The sequence below is a fragment of the Caretta caretta genome, chromosome 4 (assembly GCF_965140235.1).
Source record: "Caretta caretta isolate rCarCar2 chromosome 4, rCarCar1.hap1, whole genome shotgun sequence".
NCBI lineage: Eukaryota > Metazoa > Chordata > Testudines > Cheloniidae > Caretta > Caretta caretta.
Genome location: NC_134209.1, coordinates 89,447,584 through 89,460,283, shown reverse-complemented (window position 1 = coordinate 89,460,283; position 12,700 = coordinate 89,447,584). Strand labels below are relative to the sequence as shown.

The 12,700-nt window shown below is 39.7% G+C and overlaps 1 protein-coding gene across 38 annotated transcripts in view; it reads right to left on the bottom strand.

Annotated features, from left to right (window-relative positions):
* Positions 1–12,700, bottom strand: part of TENM3 (teneurin transmembrane protein 3) — a 2,220,601-nt gene that overhangs the window by 112,228 nt on the left and 2,095,673 nt on the right. For all 38 annotated transcript variants that reach the window (XM_075127819.1, XM_075127816.1, XM_075127814.1 and 35 more), the window contains 2 exons: positions 11,184–11,384; positions 4,840–5,025 (listed from right to left, as the gene is read on the bottom strand). In XM_075127819.1, coding sequence (XP_074983920.1) covers positions 4,840–5,025; positions 11,184–11,384 — 387 coding nt within the window. The remainder of the gene's footprint in view (positions 1–4,839; positions 5,026–11,183; positions 11,385–12,700) is intronic.

Here is a 12,700-nt window from a genome sequence, read left to right as displayed (position 1 = left end):
CTCTGTTCTCTCTATACGCCTTATTTGTGGGTAATCTCATCCACAAGCCCAAATTCAACTGCCATCTTTATGCTGACAACTCCAGACCTCCCTCCCCATTCTTCACCTATCTCCTTCTGTCCAAACTAAAATCTCAGCCTGTCTCTCTAATATCTCCTCATGGATGTCTAGCGGTCAAAAAAACCTGAACCTGTCTAAAAAAAAAAGAGCTCTTAATCAGGTCCCTGCAGAAACCTCCCTCCTGTCTCTTTTTAATCATGTGGACAAGACCACCATCCTGTCACTTAGGTCCATAACCTGTGCGTCCTCTTCAACCTGGAACACGTTGTAGGGCCTCACTACTAGCCTACGTCTAGTTCTTATTGACTCTTTCTGCTCTAAGATATGGCTTTCCTCACATCTAAAAAACCCAACAAGCCTTGTCCAAGCTCTCTTCATCTTGCGTCTCAATTACTGCAATATTTTGCATCCTTTTGTCTGGCCTTGAATAATGCAATCTTGCCTCAATTATATCCATTCAGAGTTCTGCAGCAAAGATCATTTTCTAGGCCCACCAATTTGACCATCTCACCCCTACTGCAGCCCTTCACTGGGTTTCCCTTCTCTATTGCATCAAATATGAACTGCTCATCTTCACTTTCAAGGCCCTCAATAGCCTCTCTCTTATTCATTATCGAGATGTCAGCTCCCACGTATGTTCAGTCCATGATGTCTGCCTACATCAGCAAATTATTAAATTTTCATACAAGCACTTTTGTACTTCATGCTACCCTCCCTTCTTGGGAGAAGCTTCCCATAAACATCTGCAAAGCTACCTCATCTCCTTTCAAAATCTCCTTAAAACTCTCCTTTGCCATGATGCCTATGAAAACCTTGACAACAGTTAGCTCACAGGTGGGATTAGACCACTGCCTATCAAGAGGAAGAATATTCATAGACTCATAGATTATAAAGACAGAAGAGACCATTGTGATAATCTAATCTGACCTCCTGTATAACGCAGACCCCATAAGACTTCCCACAATTAATTCCTGTTTTAAACAGCTCTTATATTTTAGAAAAACAACCAATCTTGAATTAAAATTTTCCAGTGATGGATAATCCACCATGACCCTTGATAAATTGTGCCAGTCGTTAATTACACTCACTCTTAAAAATGCTCACCTTAATTCTTGTCTGAATTTGTCTAGCTTCAACTTCCAGCCACTGGATCTTATTATACCTTTGTCTGCTAGATTGAAGAGCCCTTTATTATCAAATTTCTGTTTCCTATGTTTTGCAGTGTCGTTGTAGCTGTGGTGTTTATCTCTCTAGAACAGTCCCGGTCCATCATCAACTTCCTGGATACCATGATCAATTTAAACAATGGAACCCTACATACGACTATATTTAGGAAATCCCATGAATCATCACAGTTACCTCCAGAGATCCAACAATCACACCAAGAAATCTGTTCTCTACAGCCAGGCACTTGGATACAACAGAACATGCTCTGAAGAGGAAGTGTGGGATACGCACTTAAAACTACCTAGTACTGTACTGTAGATTGGAACATGGAGCAGGCACGCAAATGTGGCAGGAGACCTCTGCTTCAATACAGAAAAATATGCCATTGACTGCAGACCCTTCGCCGTCACTATAATCCCACACTAGAATCCATATGGAGTATCATCAAACAATTATAACCCACATTTGATGGGGACCACATCCTGAAAGAAATCTTCCCTGAACCCCCTCTTCTGTCCTTCAAACAATGCCTCAACCTCACCAAGCTCATCAGAATCAAGCTCCCCATAGACCAGGATACACCAGCTCAAAGTGGCACCAGATCCTGCCAAAACAGATGCAAAACCTGTGGACATATCTCCACACTACTTTGATCAATACCCCCACAACACACCTTTCAAGATCCATGGGTCCTACAGACACTTATCACAACATGTGGTGTACCATATCCAATGCATCAAATGTCCCAACAATTACATTGGTGAAACCAGACAATCACTACATTCTCGAATGAACTCACACAAAAAACGATAAAAAGACAAAAACGCCGTATCACTGATGGGCAAACATTTTTCATTAAGCAATCACTCCATATCTGATCTCTCAGTCCTCATTCTCAAAGGAAACCTGCATAATGCCTTCCAAAGATGAGCCTGGAATTTAAATTCCTAACTCTGCTGGACACTAAAAAGCATGGACTTAACAAATACACTGGTTTTATGGCTCATTATGACAATTTGTAACACACCCTGCTAACCTTCCATTGCTCTAGAACAGCACAGGTGTTAATCGTACACTTCATTTTAAGTGGTCTCCTACAGCAGCGGTTCTCAGCGGGTCCGCCGCTTACCTGCTGCGTCCGCAAGTTTGGCCGATTGCGGCTCCCACTGGCTGCGGTTCGCCTCTCCAGGCCAATGGGAGCTGCGGGAAGGGTGGCCAGCACATCCCTTGGCCCGTGCCATTTTCTGCAGCCCCCAGTGGCCCGGAGTGGTGAACTGCAGCCAGTGGGAGCCGCAATCGGCCTAACCTGTGGACGCAGCAGGTAAACAAACTGGTCCGGCCCGTCAGGGGCTTTCCCTGAACAAGCGGCGGACTGGCTTTAAGAACCACTGTCCTACAGCATGTGTGAATCACTTACGCTTAACAATCTGTCACATCTTGTATTTAGCTTGGACACTCTGGTTACCTTTCCTCAGACTTGAAGAAGAGCTCTGTGAAGCTCAAAATTTTATCCTGTTCACTAACAGAAGTTGGTCCAATGAAAGATGTTACCTCACCTACCTTGTCTCTCACTGTTTCCTATGTAGGTACTTATAAACTGTAATCAAGTCACCCCTTAAACTCCTCTTTGTTGAGCTTCCTTAGTCTCTCACAATAAGGCATATTTTCCAATCTGTTAATAATTCTAGTGGCCCTTCTCTGAATCCTCTCCAATTTATCAGTTTATCCAATTTGCATCCTTCTTGAACTGTAGACACCAGAACAGGATGCAATATTCCAGTAGCAGTTGCACCAGTGCCAAATACAGAAGGAACATAACTCCTCCACTGCTACTCGATAATCCTCTCTTTATACATCTAAAGATCAGATAGCCCTTTTGGCCACAGCACTTCACTTGGAGCTCATGTTCATCTGTTATCACTCCTGAGTCTTTTTCAGAGTCACTGCTTCTCAGAATAGACTTTCCCATCTTGTAAGTATGGCCTACATCCTTCGTTCCTAGATATACAGCCTTACATTTGGCCATAGTAAAAGGCATATGTTTTGTTTGCAACCTACTTCCAAAGCAATTCCAATCGCTTTGTATTAGCAACCTGTCATCTTCATTATTTACCACTCCTCCAATTTTTGTGTCATCTGCAACCTTTCTAAGTGATGATTTTGTTTTCTTCCACATCATTGATAAAAATGTTAAATAGCATAGAGCCAAGAATCAATCCCTGTGGGAGACCACTTGAAACACATCTGCTCAGTAATGATTCCCCACTTAAAACTACATTTGGAGATCTATCGGTTAGCCAGTTTTTAATCCATTTAGCGTGTGCCAAGTTTATTTTGTATTGTTCTAGTTTCTTACTCAAAATGTTACCTGGTACCATGTCAGATGCCTTACAGAAGTCTAAGTACATTATATCAACACTATTATTATCATCAAACTTGCAATTTCATTAAAAAATTCTCATCATAGTGTCTCATTGATTCCTAGTACTCCCATATCTGTCTGTATCCATCAGTCTTATACTTAGATTATAAACTCTTTGGGGTAGAGACCATCTTTTTTTGTTCTGTGTTTGTACAATGCCTAGCACAATGGGGTCCTGGTCCATGACTACTTGGTCCTGTGGTAGGACAAGTAAATAATAGTGTCACTTGCTTTTCTGTGACAACTTTTCTTCCCCTTTTTCTAATTCTTCTGCTCTTTTTAGTATATATACACACACACACACAAATCCCTGCATTTACTCACTGCCAAAGATGCCTGTCAAATTCTGTGTGATTGGAAAAGTATACATCCAAAGGCAGAATGTGGCCTTTGGTAAGTTTCTGGAAACACATTCATGAACTTCTAGGAAAGAGAATGATCTTTCATATAATTTGAAGGAAAGGATCACACACTTTGCTTTTTGTCTATGTTATATGGAATATACAAGGTGTAAATAAGTCAATGATAAAAGCACAGGAGTTTCTAAAGGATAGAACATTTTTGATTATGGAAACATACAGAGATTAATGAAGACTGCTTCTTTTGAATTTGTCACTTCAAAGTGCTTTTAAATGTAATGTTATTTGCTTAGCAGATATCTTGTACAACTGTAAAGTAGAAATGCATTATGTCAACAAAAAGGATAATTCGGGGGGTGGGGTGGCAGTTAGATTTTTTTACCACCTTGGTAAGTGTTTTCATTTTTGGGCTCAGGTTAGAGTAAGTTTTGTAGGCTTTCTTCTTAGAAAAGGGGCGGCGGGGAAGGTAGCATAGTAACATCTTTTGGAAAACTATCATATAAAAATAAAAAAGCATAAATCAGAAGACTTATTTACAGTTTTAAAAAAATATGTAAGCTTCTCCTCTACAGGAGGCAGTTACAGGAAACGATTGAAAGGGAAATTCTTGCACCTCCCATTTGTGGCAAACAAGCTGTAAAGAACTGATGAGCCATTATGTAATCATTTCCTTTCTTAAAACATCAGTTCCTTTACAAACACTGACAGGTGCAAATATTCTGTTTGAAGAAACAAGCTTCAAAGTGTTACACTTCTGATGCACAAAAGGCCAGGAATTCTAGCTTTTTCAGTTTTGTATTGAAGACAGATATTAAAGCACAGCTAACCTACCAATAGTACAGTGCTCTCCGTTCCATCCCTGGCTACATTCACACTTCCCATCTTTACAGGTTCCATGTTCAGCACAGCGAGGATGGCAGGCTCTTTGATTGCAGGCTGGTCCAGTCCAACCTTCTTCGCAACGACATGTTCCACCCATGCAAACACCATGAGAGCCACAGTCCACGGAACAGATTTCTGTATTTAAAAGGAGGGATGGGAGAAACAGAGAGAAAGAACAAGAGGAGAGCGCATATTAATTAGCAAAGTTACATTTTAATTCAACATATGAAGGAGAAAAGCAAAATCTTTGAAAATTAAATCAAAGGAATTTACTGCTAAAACATTTTCAGGTGGGACCCAAGAGAATATGGAATACGGAATTTTATCTCTGCTAATGCTTAATTAGTTACCCAGTAGACTTAGTAATGCCTACATGTCCACAGCTCTTCTGTCAGTTAGCTCTGAGTAATTTCCAATTATATTTTTTGCGAGCACATATTTCTTAAGAGTTACCTTTTATAGCTTAGATTATATGCATTTAAACCCATTAGAATTTATGGCATTGTTTTAATGACTAAATGTACCACGTACCTTACAGGTCATTTACATTATAGGCAAAAATCTACAATTGAACAAAAGTTCAGTTTAGCAAAGGGGCTTTTTTTCCTTTCCTCCAGGTTTCTTTCAAATTTGAAATGTGCCATCTCGGACATATTTTTTCATTAAAAAGAATCAGCCTCAGTGAGACACATTAGTGCATTGCTGACACACTGACATGTCTGTTAAATATAAGATTTTTTTAAACTTTCTGTAAATTTATAGAAATGACAGCTTTAGGCAGTCTGGTTTAAAAACAGAAAGACTATTAAAAATAATGACAGGTTTCAGAGTAACAGCCGTGTTAGTCTGTATTCGCAAAAAGAAAAGGAGTACTTGTAGCACCTTAGAGACTAACCAATTTATTTGAGCATGAGCTTTCGTGAGCTACAGCTCACTTCATCAGATGTATACCGTGGAAACTGCAGCAGACTTTATATACACACAGAGATCATGAAACAATACCTCCTCCCACCCCACTGTCCTGCTGGTAATAGCTTATCTAAAGTGATCATCAGGTGGACCATTTCCAGCACAAATCCAGGTTTTCTCACCCTCCACCCCCCCACACAAATTCACTCTCCTGCTGGTGCTAGCCCATCCAAAGTGACAACTCTTTACATAATCAAGTCGGGCTATTTCCTGCATAAATCCAACAAAAGTATTCAACTTGTCACCTACACTAACAGGGTTTTATAACGAGTAGAATAATTGAAAAGAACATTAAGGCCTAATGACAGGTTTCAGAGGAACAGCCGTGTTAGTCTGTATTCGCAAAAAGAAAAGGAGTACTTGTGGCACCTTAGAGACTAACCAATTTATTTGAGCATGAGCTTTCGTGAGCCACAGCTCACTTCATCAGATGTGTACCGTGGAAACTGCAGCAGACTGCTGCAGACTGCTGCAGTTTCCACGGTACACATCTGATGAAGTGAGCTGTGGCTCACGAAAGCTCATGCTCAAATAAATTGGTTAGTCTCTAAGGTGCCACAAGTACTCCTTTTCTTTTTATTAAGGCCTAAGTTATTCATAGGCCAAACAATATATCTTACATCTCAAAACTAATACAAGATAATAATTCAGGTTGTTATAGTTTGCATTTATCCTTTTTCTTTATTCAGTCAGTCTTTGGAAAACTTAATTTGTGTGAATCTGAGTACAGAAAAAAAGCCTGAGGGATGTTTTTTAGTCTCTTAGAATACAGTTAGTTACAATCATATGCTGGTTCATAAGAATGTTATATTTAGTTTGGGTTTCCTTGTAAAAGACAGCAAACCACCCTAATAAGAAAGAACTAAAATTATTTTTGACTGCAATAAAAAGAGAGCTCATAAAAGAGACTGAAAGGTTTTACATATGGGCTTTGTTTCCAGTTTTTCATTCAGTAGTATTTTCCCCCCAATAGATTATAATTCTCTGCCTCAAAGTGCTATAAAACATTCAACACAGCATCAAGTTTTGATGGCACTTCTTTTGAGCAATAGTGCAGAATGTTTACTGGGCAAGAGAGCTCTGCTGTTTTTCCCACACAACATTTTCTATCTACTTTGAATTAAATTTTTGATTAAAAGATCTGAGATGATCTGATTAACTTCAGAGTTACAGAACATCAACCCAGCTGCAGGAGAGGCAGAAGTTTATTTCAGAGGTTCCCCCTTTTTTCTTCAATCTAATCAATTTTTCATTTGGGTGAAGGTGTTTATCAGCTTTGAGCACACTAGCTTTGAGCAAGATGTGTCAATCTTTGTAATTAACTTATTAATTAGAGTTAATTTAATTGAAGTGGAATTGAAGGGCTAATTAATGGACAAACTGCTGATGAAGATAGAGGAAAGCTCTGTTGATTTCAACCCTGTAAGCTTTCTGATGGATATAACTCATTCTTCTCCCTTTTGCAGCTTTACAAAATATTTCTTTATGAGTAAGATTTACTTATTTATTGACTTTAAATATCTGAAGGTCATTTTGTACAACTTCAGTAGGGGTCCTTTACATTTTATTGCACAAACTATTTTCTATGTCATAAATCTGAAGTAACTGAAATATCTGAATATACAGGAAACAGATCACTTGTCTACATTTCAGCTATCAACTACTTTTCAAAAGATGAGCCCAGACAGTGAATGACCAAAAATAACGTGTAGTGTGTAAAGATGGATACCATCAGAAGTTGTGCACAATCCATATTTTCTTTGAACCATATAGCAGACTTTCCACAAACAGGTTTCAGAGTAACAGCCGTGTTAGTCTGTATTCGCAAGAAGAAAAGGAGTACTTGTGGCACCTTAGAGACTAACCAATTGATTTGAGCATGAGCTTTCGTGAGCTACAGCTCACTTCATCGGATGCATACCGTGGAAACTGCAGCAGATATTATATACACACACAGATCATGAAACAATACCTCCTCCCACCCCACTGTCCTGCTGGTAATAGCTTATCTAAAGTGATCATCAAGTTGGGCCATTTCCAGCACAAATCCAGGTTTTCTCACCCTCCACCCCCCTACACACAAACTCACTCTCCTGCTGGTAATAGCCCATCCAAAGTGACAACTCTCTTCACAATGTGCATGATAATCAAGGTGGGCCATTTCCTGCACAAATCCAGGTTCTCTCACCCCCTCACCCCCCTCCAAAAACCACACACAAAAACTCACTCTCCTGCTGGTAAAAGCTCATCCAAAGTGACTACTCTCCCTACAATGTGCATGATAATCAAGGTGGGCCATTTCCAACACAAATCCAGGTTTTCTCACCCCCCCCACCCCCATACAAACACAAACTCACTCTCCTGCTGGTAATAGCTCATCCAAAGTGACCACTCTCCCTACAATGTGCATGGTAATCAAGGTGGGCCATGTCCAGCACAAATCCAGGCTCTCTCACCCCCCCTTACCCACCCCCCCGGGGACACACACACACACACAAACTCACTCTCCTGCTGGCAATAGCTCATCCAAACTGACCACTCTCCAAGTTTAAATCCAAGTTTAACCAGAACGTCTGGGGGGGGGGGGGGGGAGTAGGAAAAAACAAGGGGAAATAGGCTACCTTGCATAATGACTTAGCCACTCCCAGTCTCTGTTTAAGCCTAAATTAATAGTGTCCAATTTGCAAATGAATTCCAATTCAGCAGTTTCTCGCTGGAGTCTGGATTTGAAGTTTTTTTGTTTTAAGATAGCGACCTTCATGTCTGTGATTGCGTGACCAGAGAGATTGAAGTGTTCTCCGACTGGTTTATGAATGTTATAATTCTTGACATCTGATTTGTGTCCATTTATTCTTTTACGTAGAGACTGTCCAGTTTGACCAATGTAAATGGCAGAGGGGCATTGCTGGCACATGATGGCATATATCACATTGGTGGATGTGCAGGTGAACGAGCCTCTGATAGTGTGGCTGATGTTATTAGGCCCTGTGATGGTGTCCCCTGAATAGATATGTGGGCACAGTTGGCAACGGGCTTTGTTGCAAGGATAAGTTCCTGGGTTAGTGGTTCTGTTGTGTGGTATGTGGTTGTTGGTGAGTATTTGCTTCAGGTTGCAGGGCTGTCTGTAGGCAAGGACTGGCCTGTCTCCCAAGACTTGTGAGAGTGTTGGGTCATCCTTTAGGATAGGTTGTAGATCCTTAATAATGCGTTGGAGGGGTTTTAGTTGGGGGCTGAAGGTGACCGCTAGTGGCGTTCTGTTATTTTCTTTGTTAGGCCTGTCCTGTAGTAGGTAACTTCTGGGAACTCTTCTGGCTCTATCAATCTGTTTCTTCACTTCCGCAGGTGGGTATTGTAGTTGTAAGAAAGCTTGACAGAGATCTTTTAGGTGTTTGTCTCTGTCTGAGGGGTTGGAGCAAATGCGGTTGTATCGCAGAGCTTGGCTGTAGACGATGGATCGTGTGGTGTGGTCAGAGTGAAAGCTGGAGGCATGTAGGTAGGAATAGCGGTCAGTAGGTTTCCGGTATAGGGTGGTGTTTATGTGACCCTTGTTTATTAGCACTGTAGTGTCCAGAAAGTGGATCTCTTGTGTGGACTGGACCAGGCTGAGGTTGATGGTGGGATGGAAGTTGTTGAAATCATGGTGGAATTCCTCAAGGGCTTCTTTTCCATGGGTCCAGATGATGAAGATGTCATCAATATAGCGCAAGTAGAGTAGGGGCTTTAGGGGACGAGAGCTGAGGAAGCGTTGTTCTAAATCAGCCATAAAAATGTTGGCATACTGTGGGGCCATGCGGGTACCCATAGCAGTGCCGCTGATCTGAAGGTATACATTGTCCCCAAATGTAAAATAGTTATGGGTAAGGACAAAGTCACAAAGTTCAGCCACCAGGTTAGCCGTGACATTATCGGGGATAGTGTTCTTGACGGCTTGTAGTCCATCTTTGTGTGGAATGTTGGTGTAGAGGGCTTCTACATCCATAGTAATATCTGCTGCAGTTTCCACGGTATGCATCCGATGAAGTGAGCTGTAGCTCACGAAAGCTCATGCTCAAATAAATTGGTTAGTCTCTAAGGTGCCACAAGTACTCCTTTTCTTTTTCCACAAACAGTCATTTTTATAAGAACCTAAGCACCTGGATGCCATACCAGATGAGCTCAGAAAGCTTTCTGTGCTCAGTAGACATTCAAAAACAAAATTAGCAGAATAGTAGAGGACAACACCTTTTCTTTGGAGGTACAAATATTACTTTAGTATCTGATAATACATATGCATACACAAAGTAAATGCCTAAATCTGAAAGTATATATGGAACGTTAAATATGGGAAAATACTCCTCTTCTACAGTTTTCTCACTCTGTTGCCTTCCCTTGAAAATCCATACCTATATCTGATACCTGAGCTACCAATGACTTTCAAGGACTGTTGATCAATATCATAGATAGACACAAACGGCCTTTCAAAATGGCAGTTATTCACAGAGAAATGGTTAAATATCATTCATAACTTGATATAAAACCACCACCCCTCAAGTTGGCCATGTGTCTAGGCGTCATTTAGAGCATCGTCTACTTTGTTAGATTATTAACAAATTATTTGCTTTTTTGACAAAACACATCTGACAGTTAGAAATTATCTAGATTTTAAATATGTGGCTACAAAAGGAGTAATTTTTTCCAAAATTTGGCACAAAAAGGTTGCTCTCAGACTGAGACTAAAATTCAGATTCTGATCTAAATTATAGTAATTCCATATTTTAATCCAAATTTATACCAATGTATCTAAGACCAGCAACTGGCCTTAAATATGCCAAGTTTTGGCCTTAAAGAAAGCCTTACCTGCTAGATCTGTTGGCCCAAGCATGCAGTCCTTATTCACGCAAAATTTCCATTAACTACAGTTGGAGTTTTGCCTGAACAAGGACTACAGGACTGGCCCATCCAAGCAGCTAAAAATAGATTTTTCAAATGGAAATATTTCTGGATGCGTCATTAACACAGTTCTAAATATGTAGATTAATATTTCAGTACAGATCTTAAATGTAGAAGGTACATATAACATTTTGTTCTTTTCTGTGAACCACCAGCAAAACATGCCTTCAATTAGTAGCTGAGTGAAGAAACTGTTTGATTTTCAAATATGAACAGATGGTCATTTGTTCTGAATGTTTCACTCGTGATTTATGGCCTAATCCTGCTCCCACTGCAGTCAACAGAAAGACAGCGTCAATGGCAGCTGGATCAGGTTCTTACACAATAATGCAAGATTATGCATTAATTTAAAATATTTTAGAGTTTTACACATAGGGAATGTTTTTAATTCTTACCATTTGAGCAATCTGCACCTGTCCAATTAGGATCACAAGTGCAGGTACCACTTTCTTGAAGGTACGTCCCATGACCAGAGCACTGGTCTGGACACATTGTCTTCAGTATTTCACAGTTGCTACCACCCCATCCTGGATTACAGTGGCACTCTCCATGGATACACACACCATGACTGGAACAGGCTGGGTCTAAGCAATCAGCTGGAAAGAAAAAGATAATCTTTACTATGTTATTATTAACAATTACAATAGCAGCAATTATCATCCAAGGATTTTAAGCACTTTCTGAATTAATTAAAAAATGCCTGTGAGGTAAACAGTACTACACTCATTTAACAACAAACAGTAAACTGAGATATGAGGCGATGAGGCGAATCACAGTGCTACGTAATGAGTCAGTGGGAGAACAGAGAGTAGAACTCACGAGACCTGAGGTGGCCCCTAGCCCGCCTGCTTTAATCACAAGATAACAAGCACTATCTGACCAAATAAATAAATAAAAATCAATACATAACTAATAGAGTGCAACTTCTAATCCATTTTTGCTTGCATATTGGTAATTTTCTTTGTAGTACATTAGAACATCAAAAGTAATTGTATGGATCCACGTTCATGTGTGTAACTGGTTTAATGACATCCTGGGGATAACAGACATAAACCTCGAAGTCACTGATGTAACTGAGACTCTTGCAAGGATTTGTAATTTTCCTGAATTACACCAAGATTCACTTGGGTTTTCAGGCTATTTCTCTCTGTTCTCCTAATCACAGAGTAACAAAATCTTGGATTCTCTATAACAAGCAGTATCAACTGACCTAATCCACTACTACTGAGTTCTAACAGCTATATAGGACCCTCAACCTGTTTGAGAAATAAATGAGTTGGGTATTCTCTATCCTTCTTAATTCACTTTAATGTGCTTTAGATGACGAGATTTAATTTAGCAATTTGACTCAATAAAACTTTACACTTGTAGGGTCAATGGTCTGAAAATTTAATTCCAGAGACTTAATTGCATTACTTTGTATGTGGAGATCAATAAAATCAATCTGATTGAGGAAGGGAAATGGTGCTTTTTCCTCCTAAAAAAAATAAATAGAAAATGAACTCCACTTTACAGCATACCAGAATGAATACATGTACATCTCTAGAATACAAAAAAAGATGCAAAATTTTTCATTGTGATGCACTCGAATCAGCATTTTCAACTGTAAATCTTTATAAAAATGTTGGTGGGAAAGACTGTATGCAATAGAGTAACAATTTCCTCTACAATGTGAAAAATCACTATGTCTTTCTGTGTTCTAACAGTCATCTTTTCTTGTGCTTCCCTCTTAGCTGATGTCAGACAGATAAAGTAAATCTATTTTTAATATGCTGAAATTATTAGACAAAACCTGCTGAAAGCAAAATATCTAGCAAACAGGATATTTTAGTATGTTTAATGTAAGGTAAACAATTTGCCAGCATATGGATTTACTGGGCCAGATTTTCAGCTGGTGCAAATTGACATGGCT